Below are 16185 nucleotides of genomic sequence, written 5' to 3'. Positions count from 1 at the left end.
GCCAGCAAGTTAAAGAAGTATGGGCTGGATGAATGGACTATAAGGTGGATAGAAAGCTGGCTAGATTGTCAGGCTCAACGGGTAGTGATCAATGGCTCCATGTCTAGTTGGCAGCCGGTATCAAGCGGAGTGCCCCAAGGGTCAGTCCTGGGATTGGTTTTCTTCAATATCTTCATAAATGATCTGGAGGATGGTGTGGATTGCACCCTCAGCAAATTTGCAGATGACACTAAACTGGGAGGAGAGGTAGATACGCTGGAGGGTAGTCATTGGATACAGAGGGACCTAGAAAAATTGGAGGATTGGGCCAAAAGAAATCTGATGAGGTTCAACAAGGACAAGTGCAGAGTCCTGCACTTAGGACGGAAGAATCCCATGCACCGCTACAGACTAGGGACCGAATGGCTGGGCAGCAGTTCTGCAGAAAAGGACCTAGGGGTTACAGTGGACAAGAAGCTGGATAGGAGTCAACAGTGTGCCGTTGTTGCCAAGAAGGCCCATGGCATTTTGGCCTGTATAAGTAGGGGCATTGCCAGCAGATCGAGGGACGTGATCATTCCCCTCTATTCGACATTGGTGCGGCCTCATCTGGAGTACTCGCAAAAAGAAAAGGAGTACTTGTGGCACCTTAGAGACTAACCAATTTATTTGAGCATAAGCTTTCGTCAGCTACAGCTCACTTCATCAGATGCATACTGTGGAAAAAACAGAAGATGTTTTTATACACACAAACCATGAAAAAATGGGTGTTTATCACTACAAAAGGTTTTCTCTCCCCCCACCCTACTCTCTTGCTGGTAATAGCTTATCTAAAGTGATCACTCTCCTTACAATGTGTATGATAATCAAGGTGGGCCATTTCCAGCACAAATCCAGGTTTTCTCCCCCCCCTCCCCCCCCCAAAACAAACCCACTCTCCTGTTTTTTTTGGGGGGGGGGGGACCTGGATTTGTGCTGGAAATGGCCCACCTTGATTATCATACACACTGTAAGGAGAGTGATCACTTTAAATAAGCTATTACCAGCAGGAGAGTAGGGTGGGGGGAGAGAAAACCTTTTGTAGTGATAAACACCCATTTTTTCATGGTTTATGTGTATAAAAACATCTTCTGTATTTTCCACAGTATGCATCCGATGAAGTGAGCTATAGCTCACGAAAGCTTATGCTCAAATAAATTGGTTAGTGTCTAAGGTGCCACAAGTACTCCTTTTCTTTTTGCGAGTACAGACTAACATGGCTGTTAACTCTGAAATCTGGAGTACTGTGTCCAGTTTTGGGCCCCACACTACAAGAAGGATGTGGAAAAATTGGAAAGGGTCCAGCGGAGGGCAACAAAAATGATTAGGGGACTGGAACACAGGACTTATGAGGAGAGGCTGAAGGAACTGGGATTGTTTAGTCTGCGGAAGAGAAGAATGAGGGGTGATTTGATAGCTGCTTTCAACTACCTGAAAGGGGGTTCCAGAGAGGTTGGCTCTAGACTGTTCTCAGTGGTAGCAGATGACAGAACAAGGAGTAATGGTCTCAATTTGCAGTGGGGGAGGTTTAGGTTGGATATTAGGAAAAACTTTTTCACTAGGAGGGTGGTGAAACACTGGAACGCGTTACCTAGGGAGGTGGTGGAATCTCCTTCCTTAGAAGTTTTTAAGGTCAGGCTTGACAAAGCCCTGGCTGGGATGATTTAGTTGGGGATTGGTCCTGCTTTGAGCCGGGGGTTGGACTAGATGACCTTCTGAGGTCCCTTCCAACCCTGATAGTCTATGATTCTCTGTTTGGCCCTGGTAAAGCCTCAGCTGGAGTACTATGTCCAGGTCTGGGTGCCACATTTCAGGAAATCTGTGGTAAATTTGGAGAGAATCCAGAGAAGAGCAACAAAAATGATTTTAAAAAAAAATTAGAAAACCTAATCTGTGAGGAAAGGTTAAAAAAAACTGCCCATATTTAGTCTTGAGAAAAGAAAATTAATTGGGGACCTGATAAGTCTTCAAATATGTTAAGATCTACTACAAAGAGGACAGTGATCAATTGTTCTTTATGTCTACTGAAGGTAGGAAGGGTAGGAAGTAATAGGGTCAAGGGAGATTTTGGTTAGATAATAGGAAAAACTTTCCAACTATAAGGGTAGTTAAGTACTGGTGCAGGTTTCAAAGGGAGATAATGGAATTTCCATAATTGGACATTTTTAAGAATAGGATAGATAAACTCCTGTCAGTATGGTCTAGATGTACTTGATCCTGCTTCATTGCAGGGGCCTGGACTTAATGAACTTTTGAGGTCCTTTCTAGCGTTACATTTCTATGATTCAGTGGGAATAAATGCTGCACTTTATGTGCAGATCATGGATCCAATCTGCCTAAAAATTAAACAGAAACAAGTTCATTTAAAAAAATAAAAAGCCTTCACATTGAAACAAAAGAGGTAATGAAAATCAAGCGTCTTCCCCTGGAAATTGACGGAAAGGTTTTTTTTACAGTTTAATTGGTTGTCGTATTCTCTGAAAAAGTATTTTAAGTCTTTGTCGAATCAAGTAAGTTTTATGCTTCTTTTAGTTAAAAATGCCTATTTTTAAGCAGCCAATTCCTTGGGTTAGCAGATTGTATGATTCTGAAATTTTGAGAAGTCACAGAAGTCACAGATTTTTCTTTTAACATTCTCTTGCTGTAAGTCTAAAATAACACCACCACCATCACAGCAGATGGGCCCTAATTCTGCAATGACGTGTGCAGGCAGATCACTGCATAGACCTGCATAGGATCTTCACACAGACTCAAGGGTTCACCGACATGCATCACATTATAGAACTGATCTGCCTGTATAGTCTTATTGAGCTAACTGAACTGTAGGAACATCAATATTTTATATGCCTTCGGAAGATTTGCTTTTGCCTGTAAAAAAAAAAAAAAAAAAAAAAAAAAAAAAAAAAAGGACATTATAAGTAGAATAAGGGCATTTTGGGACTGGAAAAGTTGCACCCATTTAAATAAATTGATTTAAAATCAATCTAGTTAAAATGGTGCACACTCTTAATGTAGATGCGCTTAATTTACAGATGTGAGCTAACTGATTTTAAGCAAGGGTTAAACCTGCTTGCGTCTACATGAGGAGTTTGCCTTGCTTTAACTAGATCAATTTTAATTTGAGTAAGGCCTAGTCTACGTGATAACGTTATACAGTTTTAACTAAATCCATTTACATATCAATTTAGTTAAATCCGTGCAACCACCATGCATAGCTATCAGTTTAAGTGCCTCATATTGATGCAACTTAAGTAGTCAAGAATCAACTTAAACAAAATCATATCACCTCATGGGTTAGTATTTATGTGTATAGAAGAGACTATATGTTTTTCTAACTAGCAGGTCAAAAAGTCATAGAAGAAAAAGGAAACTATCTTGAAATAGCAGATTATGCAGCATGAATTCTTAATAGTTATTTTGACCCATTGGTAAAAGCCAGCAGGGGAGTTAATAATGTCTTTTTCTGAGCTGTAAATTGCTAATTCAAATTAAGTATTACAAAATATTCCAACATACCAGATCAAGAGAGTCATTTACACACAAAACAAGCAAGTAATAACATCCCTCTCTAAAACCCTATTTAAAAGTCTGATTTGTATTATTTTTCCTGTAAATCTACATTTGTTTCACCAGGTGTTTTCTTTGCAGGTCACATGCTGCGTCATGTGCATATTGGGTTAAAGGTCAAACAATGTGTCCATCAAATTCCCTCCATTACAATGGAAGCAGCTATTCAGCCAATTACACGTACTGTACTCCGTGTTAGGCTGAACATCACTCCTGACTTCAAGTGGAATGATCAGGTAAAAATTAAGAAGGGATTGGGGAAAAGCGCTCTTCCAGCTTTCAGTAATTAAGGTGAAGATTGTAGTGAGAATTTAGCTATTTGGATAACGTAAAAAGGTCATTTTAACTATTTATAAAGACAATGTGATCTACAGAGATGAGAAAAGAAAAGGAGTACTTGTGGCACCTTAGAGACTAACCAATTTATTTGAGCATGAGCTTTCGTGAGCTACAGTTCACTTCATCGGATGAAGTGTGCTCTAATGTGTAAGGACTTGTCTACATAGGAAAATTATTCACAGGCAATATAACAAGGTGAGAATTTAAACTAATATTGTTATACCTGTATGATACCACCATCGCCCCCCAAGTGGACACTTTTATTCTGTTTAGCTTATGTCACTTTGGAAGGAGTTTAAGCTAAACCAGAAAAGACAGTCTTATAATGGAATAATAGTGCCCACATGGAGCTGTTATATGGGCATAAGGTAAAACTCTTCCATGAAGATAAGGCCTTGGGTACAAACAGGCTTTTCTTCTCTGTTAGGCACATATATCTCATTCTCTTCCACCTTTATGAAATTGGAGAGGTTGTACTTCTGAAAACTAGCAACTAAATACCTGTTCTTGGATTAAGTTTCAGGTTCTAGAACTCCATTTTCAAAGCCTACCCCTTTTGTTAAGCAAAAAAGTGCATGTATCAAATTGATCTTGACCACAAAGTGAATATAGTAGAGTTTTGTTCTAAAAATAGATTTACACCCTTTTTAAAAAATTGCTTTCCCTGGTCATAAGGGCTTTTACTTTTTCTTTTGGAAAGCTTTTCTGTCTTAGATTGGGAATAGAAGGAGTGGTGATCAAAATAACATGCAGTTTCTTTCTGTTCACTTCCTTGACTGATTACAAAAATATCTTTGAATGAATTCCTAACCTAATCTTGCACCAACTAATTTTGGTGACTTAATTTTGTACATGTACTGTTTTATATTACAAAAGGAGATAATTTGAAACGTTTAGCTGAGTCTCTATCTTGCATCAGTATTACCAATACAAAGTTCAGTACTGATGAGCCAATATATCATTAAGGACAAAACAGTTGAATACTTGTTCTTTAACTTGAATCCATTTACAGCAGTTCCTTCCCAAAGCAAACCATAAAGTATACCAAAGAGGTCTGTACTTGGAAAGAGGAAGCATTAGGGAAAATAGATTTTTGCCCAAGCTTATTGCTGTGACCTTAATGGTTGCTTTGGAAACATTACAAACATTGTGTCAGTTGGTACTATGGAGCTCTTAAAATGTAAATACATATATTTGTATTAATCAAATCCTGAAAATGTTACTGCCTTTTTTGCTTTGCTGTGACTCTGTTTGTATCCAATGAGCTTATCATTAATTATGAAAGAAACTTTATTATAGTAAATAACTACAATGATTTAAATTAATTATCATTAAAAATTAATCATTATAATTTTAAATTTAACAGTTGACAAACTATTAAAGAATTGCTTTCCCATCAGCATACTACTACTACTATGCTGGTAAGCTGCCCAGAAGACGACAGTGGCAGCTGTCATCAGCACAAAAACTGACTGCAAGGGAAGCCCACCCGTAATAAAACTAAAAATGCACCAGCAAAATCAGAATTGTAAATATCCGAGTACTTAATTGAAATGCAGTCAGTGATGGCTTATGAACCCATCAACTGTACGTTTTCTGCCCTGGATGAGTGTGTGTAAGACAACACACCATCTAATGCAAGGCTGGTAGTCATAGATGTTCTTGCCTGAAAGATTAGAGGGGTCCAATAAAAACAATTTCCACTGTAGCAGCCTGTTGGGAACTTGGAGGGAGGATCACAAGTTGCTGGAGGAAAGAGTTTTTGGAAAAGTCTGTCTGTGTGCACATGGCTTGAATGCTAGCTGCAGTAGCAGCACCTGAAAATAGTTCTCTTAATAAAAAGACAAGTTAGTTTTAGAAACATGGAGTTTTCTTATGTTATTACCCAGGATTTGAAAAACCCACAGACACAGAACATTCACTCCTGCTTATATAATATATAATGTATCAAACCGGTACAATTATAGATGACTAATTTCAAATGGAAGGGTTTCATCAAAAGTTTTACATTGCTCTCCTGATTTTGTCATATTTTCTATGTAAAAAGTAAACCCACGTCTTACTGAAATATATCCCCAAATATCCAGTGTATTCTGAGAGGTCTATGGGGTACTTGTAACCAGGGAGCCTTTTCTCTTCTTTTAGGTGCATGGCACAGTTGGAGAGCCCTGGTGGATCTGGGTGGAAGACCCCACTAATGATCACATTTATCATTCAGAGTATTTTGTCATTCAGAAAAAGCAGGTAACTGTGTCCTTATGCAGAATTTCAAAGCATGTAAGAAAAAAAAGCTGGCAGGTAGTTTGGGAATAATTATTATAAACCTCTGTGTTGTCCCAAACCTGAAATTTATACAATAACATTGCCAAATATTCAAAATCTGTTGTCTGCCTTTCAGTTCTTGATGCATCTGCTAAAATTGGTCTTTGACATGGGTGTTCACTAGTATTGTTACAAAAATAAAATCCATTAAAGGATTTGCCTCTTTCTCTGGCTTCTCTGATGGACAGTTATTTGCAGATGAAAAGTCAAATCTGTAATGCTTTTTTTTATTAGGATTGTAAATACACATTACTCATTGCTGTTCCATCCCAACAGATACATAAAATAACTTAATGGCCAAGAGCCTGCCCCTTTTGAAGCCAATGGAAGTAGAATCTTCTCCTGAAGTTGAAAAGGGAGGGATCATCTACCTGTTATCTATGCTTTCTACACACATGCATGAACATACTGTACTTCATGTTGTGCATGTACTTTATTTCCTTGTGGTGCCTGTGCTTGTGAAAGTATGGCAAACTGTTTTAGCTGTTGTGACAGGGTTGGGCCAGATGGCTACAGGAGAGTAATAGAAGGCAGATATATTAGCCCCAGGCTAAGCATGTCCCTTTTCCCTGGGTAAGGTAACAGAGAAGGTTCCAGAACAATCAGGAACCTTCTAGAGACAATTAAGACAGGCTGATTAGAACATCTGCAGCCAATCAAGATATGATTGCTCTCTATAAATATATCAGAGGGATAAATACCGGAGAGGGAGAGGAATTATTTAAGCTCAGTACTAATGTGGACACAAGAACAAATGGATATAAACTGGCCACCAGGAAGTTTAGACTTGAAATTAGACGAAGGTTTCTAACCATCAGAGGAGTGACGTTTTGGAATAGCCTTCCAAGGGAAGCAGTGGGGGCAAAAGATCTATCTGGCTTTAAGATTAAACTCGGTAAGTTTATGGAGGAGATGGTATGATGGGATAACATGGTTTTGGTAATTAAATATTCATGGTAAATAGGCCTAATGGCCTGTGATGGGATGTTAGATGGTGTGGAATCTGAGTTACCCAGGAAAGAATTTTCTGTAGTATCTGGCTGGTGAATCTTGCTCAGGGTTTAGCTGTTCGCCATATTTTGGGTCGGGAAGGAATTTTCCTCCAGGGCAGATTGGAAGAGGCCCTGGAGGTTTTTCGCCTTCCTCTGTAGTATGGGGCACAGGTCACTTGCTGGAGGATTCTCTGCTCCTTGAAGTCTTTAAACCACAATTTGAGTACTTCAATAGCTCAGACATAGGTGAGAGGTTTTTCGCAGGAGTGGGTGGGTGAAATTCTGTGACCTGCGTTGTGCAGGAGGTCAGACTAGATGATCATAATGGTCCCTTCTGACCTTAGAAACTATGAATCTATAAGAAGCTGCTAGAATCAATTAAGGCTGGCTAATCAGGGCACCTGGGTTTTAAAAAGGAGCTCACTTCAGTTTGTTGTGTGCATGTGAGGAGGTGGGAGCAAGAGGCATTAGGAGCTGAGAGTGAGAACGTGGACTGTTGGAGGACTGAGGTGTGAAAGCATTATCAGACACCAGGAGGAAGGTCCTATGGTGAGGATAAAGAAGGTGTTGGGAGGAGGCCATGGGGAAGTAGCCCAGGGAGTTGTAGCTGTCGCACAGCTGTTCCAGGAGGCACTCTAGACAGCTGCATTGCACAGGGCCCTGGGCTGGAACCCAGCTTAGAGGGCGGGACCAGGTTCCCCCCAAATCCTCGCAACTCCTGGTCAGACACAGGAGGAGTCGACCTGGACTGTGGGTTCAGAAAACCGGCCAAGCTGAGGGCAGCCGTGAAGCTCCAAGGTGAGCAAATCCGCCAATAAGCGCAAGACCCACCAAGGTGGTGGAGGAACTTTGTCACGCTGTTAAAAAATGATTATCTATTCTTTGTTTACATCAGGTCATTCCTAAAGAAGCTCAGCAGCTGGTGTTCACAATCCCTATTTTTGAACCTTTGCCTTCCCAATATTACATTCGAGCTGTATCTGATAGATGGTTAGGAGCAGAGGCTGTTTGTATCATAAATTTTCAGCATCTGATTCTACCAGAGAGACATCCACCTCACACAGGTAAAGTTATAACTAGAAACCTTATTGTTTTGTTTCCTTAAAGATTTGTTTGAACTAGTCTTGCTAATACAAATTTTCATTATTTCTATGCAATAGTGGAAATCCAACTCTTAGTTTTAATGAAAAAAGTGTGTGTAGGGAGGGGTTCATTTTTTGTCATGGATTTGTTTGTATTTTTGAGGCTAACAACAACCCTATCATAGAATCATAGAATATCAGGGTTGGAAGGGACCTCAGGAGGTCATCTAGTCCAACCCCCTGCTCAAGGCAGGACCAATCCCCAATCAAATCATCCCAGCCAAGACTTTGTCAAGCCTGACCTTAAAAACTTCAAAGGAAGGAGATTCTACCACCTCCCTAGGTAACGCATTCCAGTGTTTCACCACCCTCCTAGTGAAAAAGTTTTTCCTAATATCCAACCTAAACCTCCCCCACTGCAACTTGAGACCATTACTCCTTGTCCTGTCCTCTTCTACCACTGAGAATAGTCTAGAACCAGCCTCTCTGGAACCACCTCTCAGGTAGTTGAAAGCAGCTATCAAATCCCCCCTCATTCTTCTCTTCTGCAGACTAAACAATCCCAGTTCCCTCAGCCTCTCCTCATAAGTCATGTGTTCCAGACCCCTAATCATTTTTGTTGCCCTTCGCTGGTCTCTCTCCAATTTATCCACATCCTTCTTGTAGTGTGGGGCCCAAAACTGGACACAGTACTCCAGATAAGGCCTCACCAATGTCGAATAGAGGGGAACGATCACGTCCCTCGATCTGCTCGCTATGCCCCTACTTATACATCCCAAAATGCCATTGGCCTTCTTGGCAACAACGGCACACTGCTGACTCATATCCAGCTTCTCGTCCACTGTCACCCCTAGGTCCTTTTCCGCAGAACTGCTGCCTAGCCATTCGGTCCCTAGTCTGTAGCTGTGCATTGGGTTCTTCCGTCCTAAGTGCAGGACCCTGCACTTATCCTTATTGAACCTCATCAGGTTTCTTTTGGCCCAATCCTCCAATTTGTCTAGGTCCCTCTGTATCCTATCTCTGCCCTCCAGCGTATCTACCACTCCTCCCAGTTTAGTATCATCCACAAATTTGCTGAGAGTGCAATCCACACCATCCTCCAGATCATTTATGAAGATTATTGAACAAAACCGGCCCCAAGACCGACCCCTGGGGCACTCCACTTGACACCGGCTGCCAACTAGACATGGAGCCATTGATCACTACCCGTTGAGCCCGACAATCTAGCCAACTTTCTACCCACCTTATAGTACATTCATCCAGCCCATACTTCTTTAACTTGCTAACAAGAATACTGTGGGAGACCGTGTCAAAAGCTTTGCTAAAGTCAAGAAACAATACATCCACTGCTTTCCCTTCATCCACAGAATCAGTAATCTCATCATAGAAGGCAATTAGATTAGTCAGGCATGACCTTCCCTTGGTGAATCCATGCTGACTGTTCCTGATCACTTTCCTCTCGTGTAAGTGCTTCAGGATTGATTCCTTGAGGACCTGCTCACTAGGACCTATCACTAACTTTAAATATGTTTGTCTTCACTTCCAAAAAGCTTAATTCTTCTTAACATATTCCTGCTTTTTAGTGACTCCATGCTCAACATAAAGAGCAGGAGAAGTATTATTGTATCATAAAAAATAAGCCAAATTGTGCTTTCTCATTTTTCTTAAATTGAGGTTATATTTTCCGTATGTGACTGCAAAATCATAATCTTATGTCTTAATGTTTCTCTAAAATTATGGATCCCCCATTCCTCTAACATTTGGCAGAGGAGAGCAGTTTATACTGAACTTCTTTATAAATTAATTTCATTAGGCATACTATGCATGTCTCAAGGTTTATTTATAGGCCCACCTGTTCACTCAGCCAACAGTTCCTTTTCTCCTTGACTGTCTGTGGAGCTGAACTATCTGTTGCTTTAGATATGAGCTTGTCAGCTCTTCCATTTTATTTCACATCATAGATAATGGTTTTAAATGGTAGCTCAAACTTTCTTATAAGGCTTAACAAACATTTTGTAAAGTATTGGATTATTTTTCAATTTTTCTTGTGCTCATTTAGTACAGTAGATCTCTGAAATATTTTAGCATTGTCACAAGATTATCATTATTATATTGATGCATATTTTCAGGTAGCATGGTTTAATCAGACATATGATATAGTCACACCTCATATATTCTGTGTTCATTCCATGGCTACGTCTACATTTATGGCGACACATAGAAGTACAGACAATGCACACCCTAGCATGGGTATAAATAGCAGTGTACATAATGAGGCACTGCTTAGTGAGTAAAGAAAATACACACCTGAACCTTAGGGTATATATCCTACACGGCTGTCTACATGCCCAAGCAGTACTTTTCACATCTACCGTACTATTTTTAGCAGTGTAGTGTCCCACTGCCTTCCTGCTGCCAGAGTCTTTCCCACCGCAGGGAAAGTCTCCAGCAGTGGGGAAAGGCTCTAGCAGGAGGAAGGTCCTCACTGCCTGTCTTTCCTTGTTGCAGGGAGTTGCCGCAGCTTTTCCCCACTGCCTCACCACTGCCAGAGCCTTTCACGCCACATGTAGCTATACACCGCAGTGTAGATGCCACCCTACTTTTCATTGCAGCGAGTAGCTACGCATACCCTACACACCGCCGCAAGCATAGACAAGGCGTATAACCAGTTATCCGGAAGAGGGAGTACACAGCGCCTTAGTGAACGATTCATACTAAAGTGGATGTAATTACAAACTCCAGAGAGGACAGGAACCTGAATATAAGCATAAGTACTATATACGATATGATTTATTCTGGAAAAATGAAAGGTTAATATCTCCAAGGGAAATTAATTTAAAACACAATGGGGAAGAGTAAGCTGAAAAACAATATTAGTGAAAGAAACTTAGGGTATGTCTATACAGCAGTGTAAACTTCAGGTTAGTGCAACTTGAGTCAGCTGATCCATGTCAGGAAATTCTGGGCTTCAGCATCTACACTGCATTTTAAATTAGGTTAAGGATTTTCTGACCCATAATTGAACCTAGGGCTCTGGCATCCACAATGCAGTGCACAGACCTGAGAGTCTATCTCAGAGTGCATAGCGCCCCACTCCCATGTTGACACTGTAGCCCTCTGAATGTGTTGCACTGTGGGAAAACTCTACTGCCCACCTTGATTCCTAACTGTGACAGTGCGATTGGTGGGACTTGGGTGCCCACAAGGAGCACATGATACATAAACTGCATAATTAGCTTCTTTGATGGTTGTCTCAGTAGAATGACAGCAGTTTGAGAAGTCTTTAAACTGAACTACCATCTCATCTGTGAATCAGGCTCTCCACCTCTCGGATGAGTCACCCTGGCAGGAAAATGCCCAGGTGGACCTGTTCTGAGCTAATTAGGACATCAGTCTCTAGGGCTGTCAAACCAGTAAAATTAAACATTGCAATTCTTAATTTTTGAAATGGGCTATTTAATAAAGGTGGTTTGGATTTTTTGTTTATTTTTGTCTGTCTGTTTTGAAGTTTGACATAAAATGTAGGTTTCAGCAGAAAAACACACATACCCCAACCTGGCTGCTGCCATCTGTGAAGTGCATCCCCAGGTTCTAGCACCTCCCGGGAATCCCCAAGAGGGTCTGGGGAAGTTTTGGGACTGGTGCCCACTCACTGCCTGCATAGTGCGTGTTGCGCGGGCGCTTCTACACACCAGCCCCAAGGAGGGGGGGCAGCCGGGAGCAAGGGACAGAGAGCAGAGCGTTATCAAGCGGTTGCCCGGCAGGGAGGGGGAGCAGCTGGGGTATTGAGGGTTATCCTCTCCCAGCCATGTTGAGCCAGGAGCTCTGCCGCTCCCCCTTCTTGCAGGGTAGCTGCTTAGTCCGTACTCCGCTCTCTAGCCATCGCTCCTGACCCCTCCACCCTGCCCTCCCTGGGGCTGTGTGTGCCACCCCAGTCAGCTCTCTTTGCTAAAAGCTTCTTCTGTTTGGTCTCTATTGAGAACCCTCCAGGCTCTCTGATAATGTGCTTGCCAGACCAGTGTGCAGCAGGCAAGGGGTTAATGCTGACCACAGCTGCTGCTGTCTGCAATGGGAGGTGTGGCTTTCGTTTGGAATAGAGTGCAATTGACTGCCCCACAGATTGTCAGTATAGAGAGAACTAAGAAAGTTACCCCAAGGAATTCTGGGATACATCCGGAAGACTTCTGGGACTCGAGTCACGTTGGGACCATGTGTGCACAGGAAAATAATAGGGTTCAGGCCCTAGGTCCTGTTTTAACACAGAGTTGGACCCTCCAGCCCTGCAGGGACCCGAGATTCGAGCCTTGCATGAACACAGTTGGTATGTGGACGCAAGGGGGGGTTAGGCTTGAGCTCAGGCTTACATTGCTGTGTAGAAATACCCTGAATAGCAAGAGTGGGCAGTAAATTAGACATGAACTTGTACTGTGATATTGCAACAAAGGAGGACACTGCAATTTTAGGCTGCATAACCAAAGACATCACATCTGTGTGTCTCTGTTGTGGTCATATTTTATGTTCAGTTCTAGCCTCCTCAATTTGGAGTGAGGAGAGAGAAAAATAACAAAAAAGATCAGGAGGCTAGAAGAATTTGAAGAAGAACCAGATTCTGCCAACCTTACCCAAGCTCAGTGTGGGGTAGAAAGGAATAATTATAAACTATTGGGTGCCAAGTAATTTTATGTTAAAAATTACTTTAAATATTTTATTTAGAGAAGCAAATGGCAGGCCAACTCTTATAATCATTTCTCTTACTTCCAACAAAGGAGTGTGACTCCTACTGTTTTAGCTAGAGGGGTTCTGTTGCACACCCGGGGTGACACCATGATTGAAATAAAGCAAAATCACAATTATTAACCATGGCTATTTTATTAGTAAGGAAGGAAAAAGTAAACATTAACACAACACAAATGTCAGAACACAGTTATTTGCTGTCGTCCGTTTTTTTTACATGCTGTTGAAGATTGGCTTAAATGATACCTTCGGCTTCTGAATACAGTATGTTATGAATATACAACATTTCTAATTGCCTTTGTGTTACTGATGGCGAAAATCCCAAATAAGCTCTTAAAAGTTAGAGTTTAACTTTTTCTTTTATTCAATTCCTTTTCTGAAATATTCCTTCAATTTTATTAGAGTTCAACAGGACTTGAAATTCTGTTTCAAAAAGTCTAAATACTCCTATTCCTTACATACAAGCTTTCACTTTTTTAAGTCTTTTAACATTAAATCATTTTTAAAGAGAGTCTTTAGATTAAAGAGTTATTAAAGAAGTTATTGATTCTACATGACAATTTTAGGAAAGATGAATCTGCTTGTCTTCCAGAGTGGGGTTGTGGGAATTTCTGGAGCACGGCCAGTAATTAATTCGTTTCCCACAAATATAAATATTTTATACTTAAATAACTTCTTATTTTAGTTTCAGAGTAACAGCCGTGTTAGTCTGTATTCGCAAAAAGAAAAGGAGTACTTGTGGCACCTTAGAGACTAACCAATTTATTTGAGCATAAGCTTTCGTGAGCTACAGCTCACTTCATCGGATGCATACCGATGAAGTGAGCTGTAGCTCACGAAAGCTTATGCTCAAATAAATTGGTTAGTCTCTAAGGTGCCACAAGTACTCCTTTTCTTTTTTCTTATTTTAGTAATTACTTTAGCAAAGGCATTAAATTCCATATTGGTGCATAAAGCATTTTATCATTTACATAACAATGATATTAGGAGCATTGCATTTAGCTAACATATTTGCAAGTATGCATTTCATAAGATGTTTGCCATTTCAACACTTACAAAATAAACAAAAGGTTTAAAATATTTCCAACTGCACATTTTTCCTACAGGATTTTCTGAATTAAGTTTTTAAGAGTAATTATAAATTTCATTTTAACAAGGATATTTCTAGGCTTTTTTATCTGTGTTTACTTAGAAGTTTTCTTGGAAGGATGAAAAATCCCATGCTTACCTCTAGATTTATTGCTCTGATAACACAAGCCTACATTCCTTTTTCACAACTGGGTGTTATCCTAAAACATGAATGTTTTACATGGTTTGCTTTCTTGAGGTAAGGATTACAGTTGTACCAAAATGGTATCTTATACAAAAGGAGAAGTCCTAGTCTAGATAAGACACTCTTAGGGGTTTGTCTGTTGACCAAGCTCCTTAGAGTTACAATCTGTGTGTTATAGCAGTTAAACTTCTATTAAATATTTTCTACAAAAGCACAAATTTCAATAACCAGTGCATCTTTTAAACATGTCACAAAAGAAAATAATATAAAGTTAAAGCAAAGTAAGGTTTAAAATGCAGCTTTTTAAAAAACTCTTTGGTATACTAAACATGGGTTTATGGCTAAGGAGGGATTATCTTCTTTACGTTGTCTTGTCCTTGGGTCATAGAAGCCTCCTAGAATTTCTTTGATTAGCTTGAACATTTGTCACATAATCAGCTAAACATAATGTGTATTGTTATGTTTTCAAGCATTCTGTCTATAACATACTTCTCGTTATATCTTATATTCAGTAGAGATACAGACAAGTTTGTAATTACCTAGTATCAAAAGAAAATAATAGTTTTATTAATACAGTTTTTGCATCAATACTGAGGTCTCTCTATTACATCAGTAATACCTTATCAGTTCCCATTGGAAAAGATGGGAATACTCATCAAATAAGGTATTACTTGATAGGAGTAAGAATCTATCTCTTAATCTTGCCTCATATATTCCAAAATTGCATTGACATATTGAATAGTACCTTCCTGTGTGAGTTGTCCAATTGAAAGATATGGAAGTATTCACAAAGTAAAGTGCTACTGGGTGTGAATAAGAGTCAGAATGTGGCTCTAAGAAAGTTAAATGTGGCAAGGAAGTGATTATGGGGGCAAGATAATATTTTTACCTTCTGATGAGAAGTTTAGAAACCAAAGAAGTAAAGGATTATTTAGAGAGATGCTATACAAAAAGATTTAGCTATGAATAATTAAATGAAATTAAGAAACAGAAAATTGAAGATGACAAACAGGAAAAATGTACTCACAAGAGTAGTCAGGTGGTGAAATGGTAACCTTAGGGAAGCAGTGGAAGTCCCATTGCTTGGGGCATGAAAACTAGATTTGACAAAATATCGCTAAATGAGCAACAATCCTGTGTTGCCATAAAAAGGGCAACCTTTTATGTCTTTTTTCTAACTCTGACTTATGAGATTCTTTATTTCTGAGGAGACCTTTAGGGGGACATTTACATATGAATGAAATGATTTATTTGCTTGTTACCTTGATCAAAGAAGTTCAGTTGTTTACAACAGAAATCCAGTCCGTTTCGAGGCATTTATTCCTGAGCATAGAAAGCATGGCAATATGCCTTGGAAACTAGGTTTTCGGTCCTCAGCTTCATCAAAACCTAATTCCCATAAGCAAAGTATAGGTGTAAACAAATTGAGGGCATGTAGGCTTGATCACGTTTTTCAGAGAATACCTTTGGGACTTAAAATATTTTTAGCGTTTAGTCTTTCACAGCTGGAAATTTAACCTGGCTGTAAAACTTTTATTTATTTATTTTTTACCAAAAAAAACCCTCCAAAAACCAAATAAATAAATATAATTGATTTTTTTTTCTTGAAAAATATCTTGTTGAAGATTGGAAACATTTTGACCAGCTCTACTAAAAGCGTATATATTATAGCAGAGAGATCTCATACAGCATCATGCATCCAATTTCAACCTCAGCATTAGTGATTGAGTCATGTTTTTTGGCACAGAAGCATATGTTTGTTTGTTTTTTCTGGATACTTAAAATGCCTTATACATTCAATGTGCCTGATGTCATTGTAAAGCCCTTCCACTGTAATCACATTTGGCTCATTTAGAAG

General features: G+C 39.8%; 1 protein-coding gene across 3 annotated transcripts in view; it reads left to right on the top strand.

The window, feature by feature from the left end:
• The window catches only part of ASCC3 (activating signal cointegrator 1 complex subunit 3), a 513547-nt gene that overhangs the window by 382910 nt on the left and 114452 nt on the right, over nt 1-16185 (top strand). For all 3 annotated transcript variants that reach the window (XM_074948158.1, XM_074948157.1, XM_074948156.1), the window contains exons 22-24: nt 3667-3821; nt 6070-6168; nt 8134-8302. In XM_074948158.1, coding sequence (XP_074804259.1) covers nt 3667-3821; nt 6070-6168; nt 8134-8302 — 423 coding nt within the window. The remainder of the gene's footprint in view (nt 1-3666; nt 3822-6069; nt 6169-8133; nt 8303-16185) is intronic.

This window comes from Natator depressus, chromosome 3 (genome assembly GCF_965152275.1).
Source record: "Natator depressus isolate rNatDep1 chromosome 3, rNatDep2.hap1, whole genome shotgun sequence".
Classification (NCBI taxonomy): Eukaryota; Metazoa; Chordata; order Testudines; family Cheloniidae; genus Natator; species Natator depressus.
The sequence above is the reverse complement of the archived record's forward strand: the minus strand, read 5'-3'. Positions and strand labels throughout refer to the sequence as shown.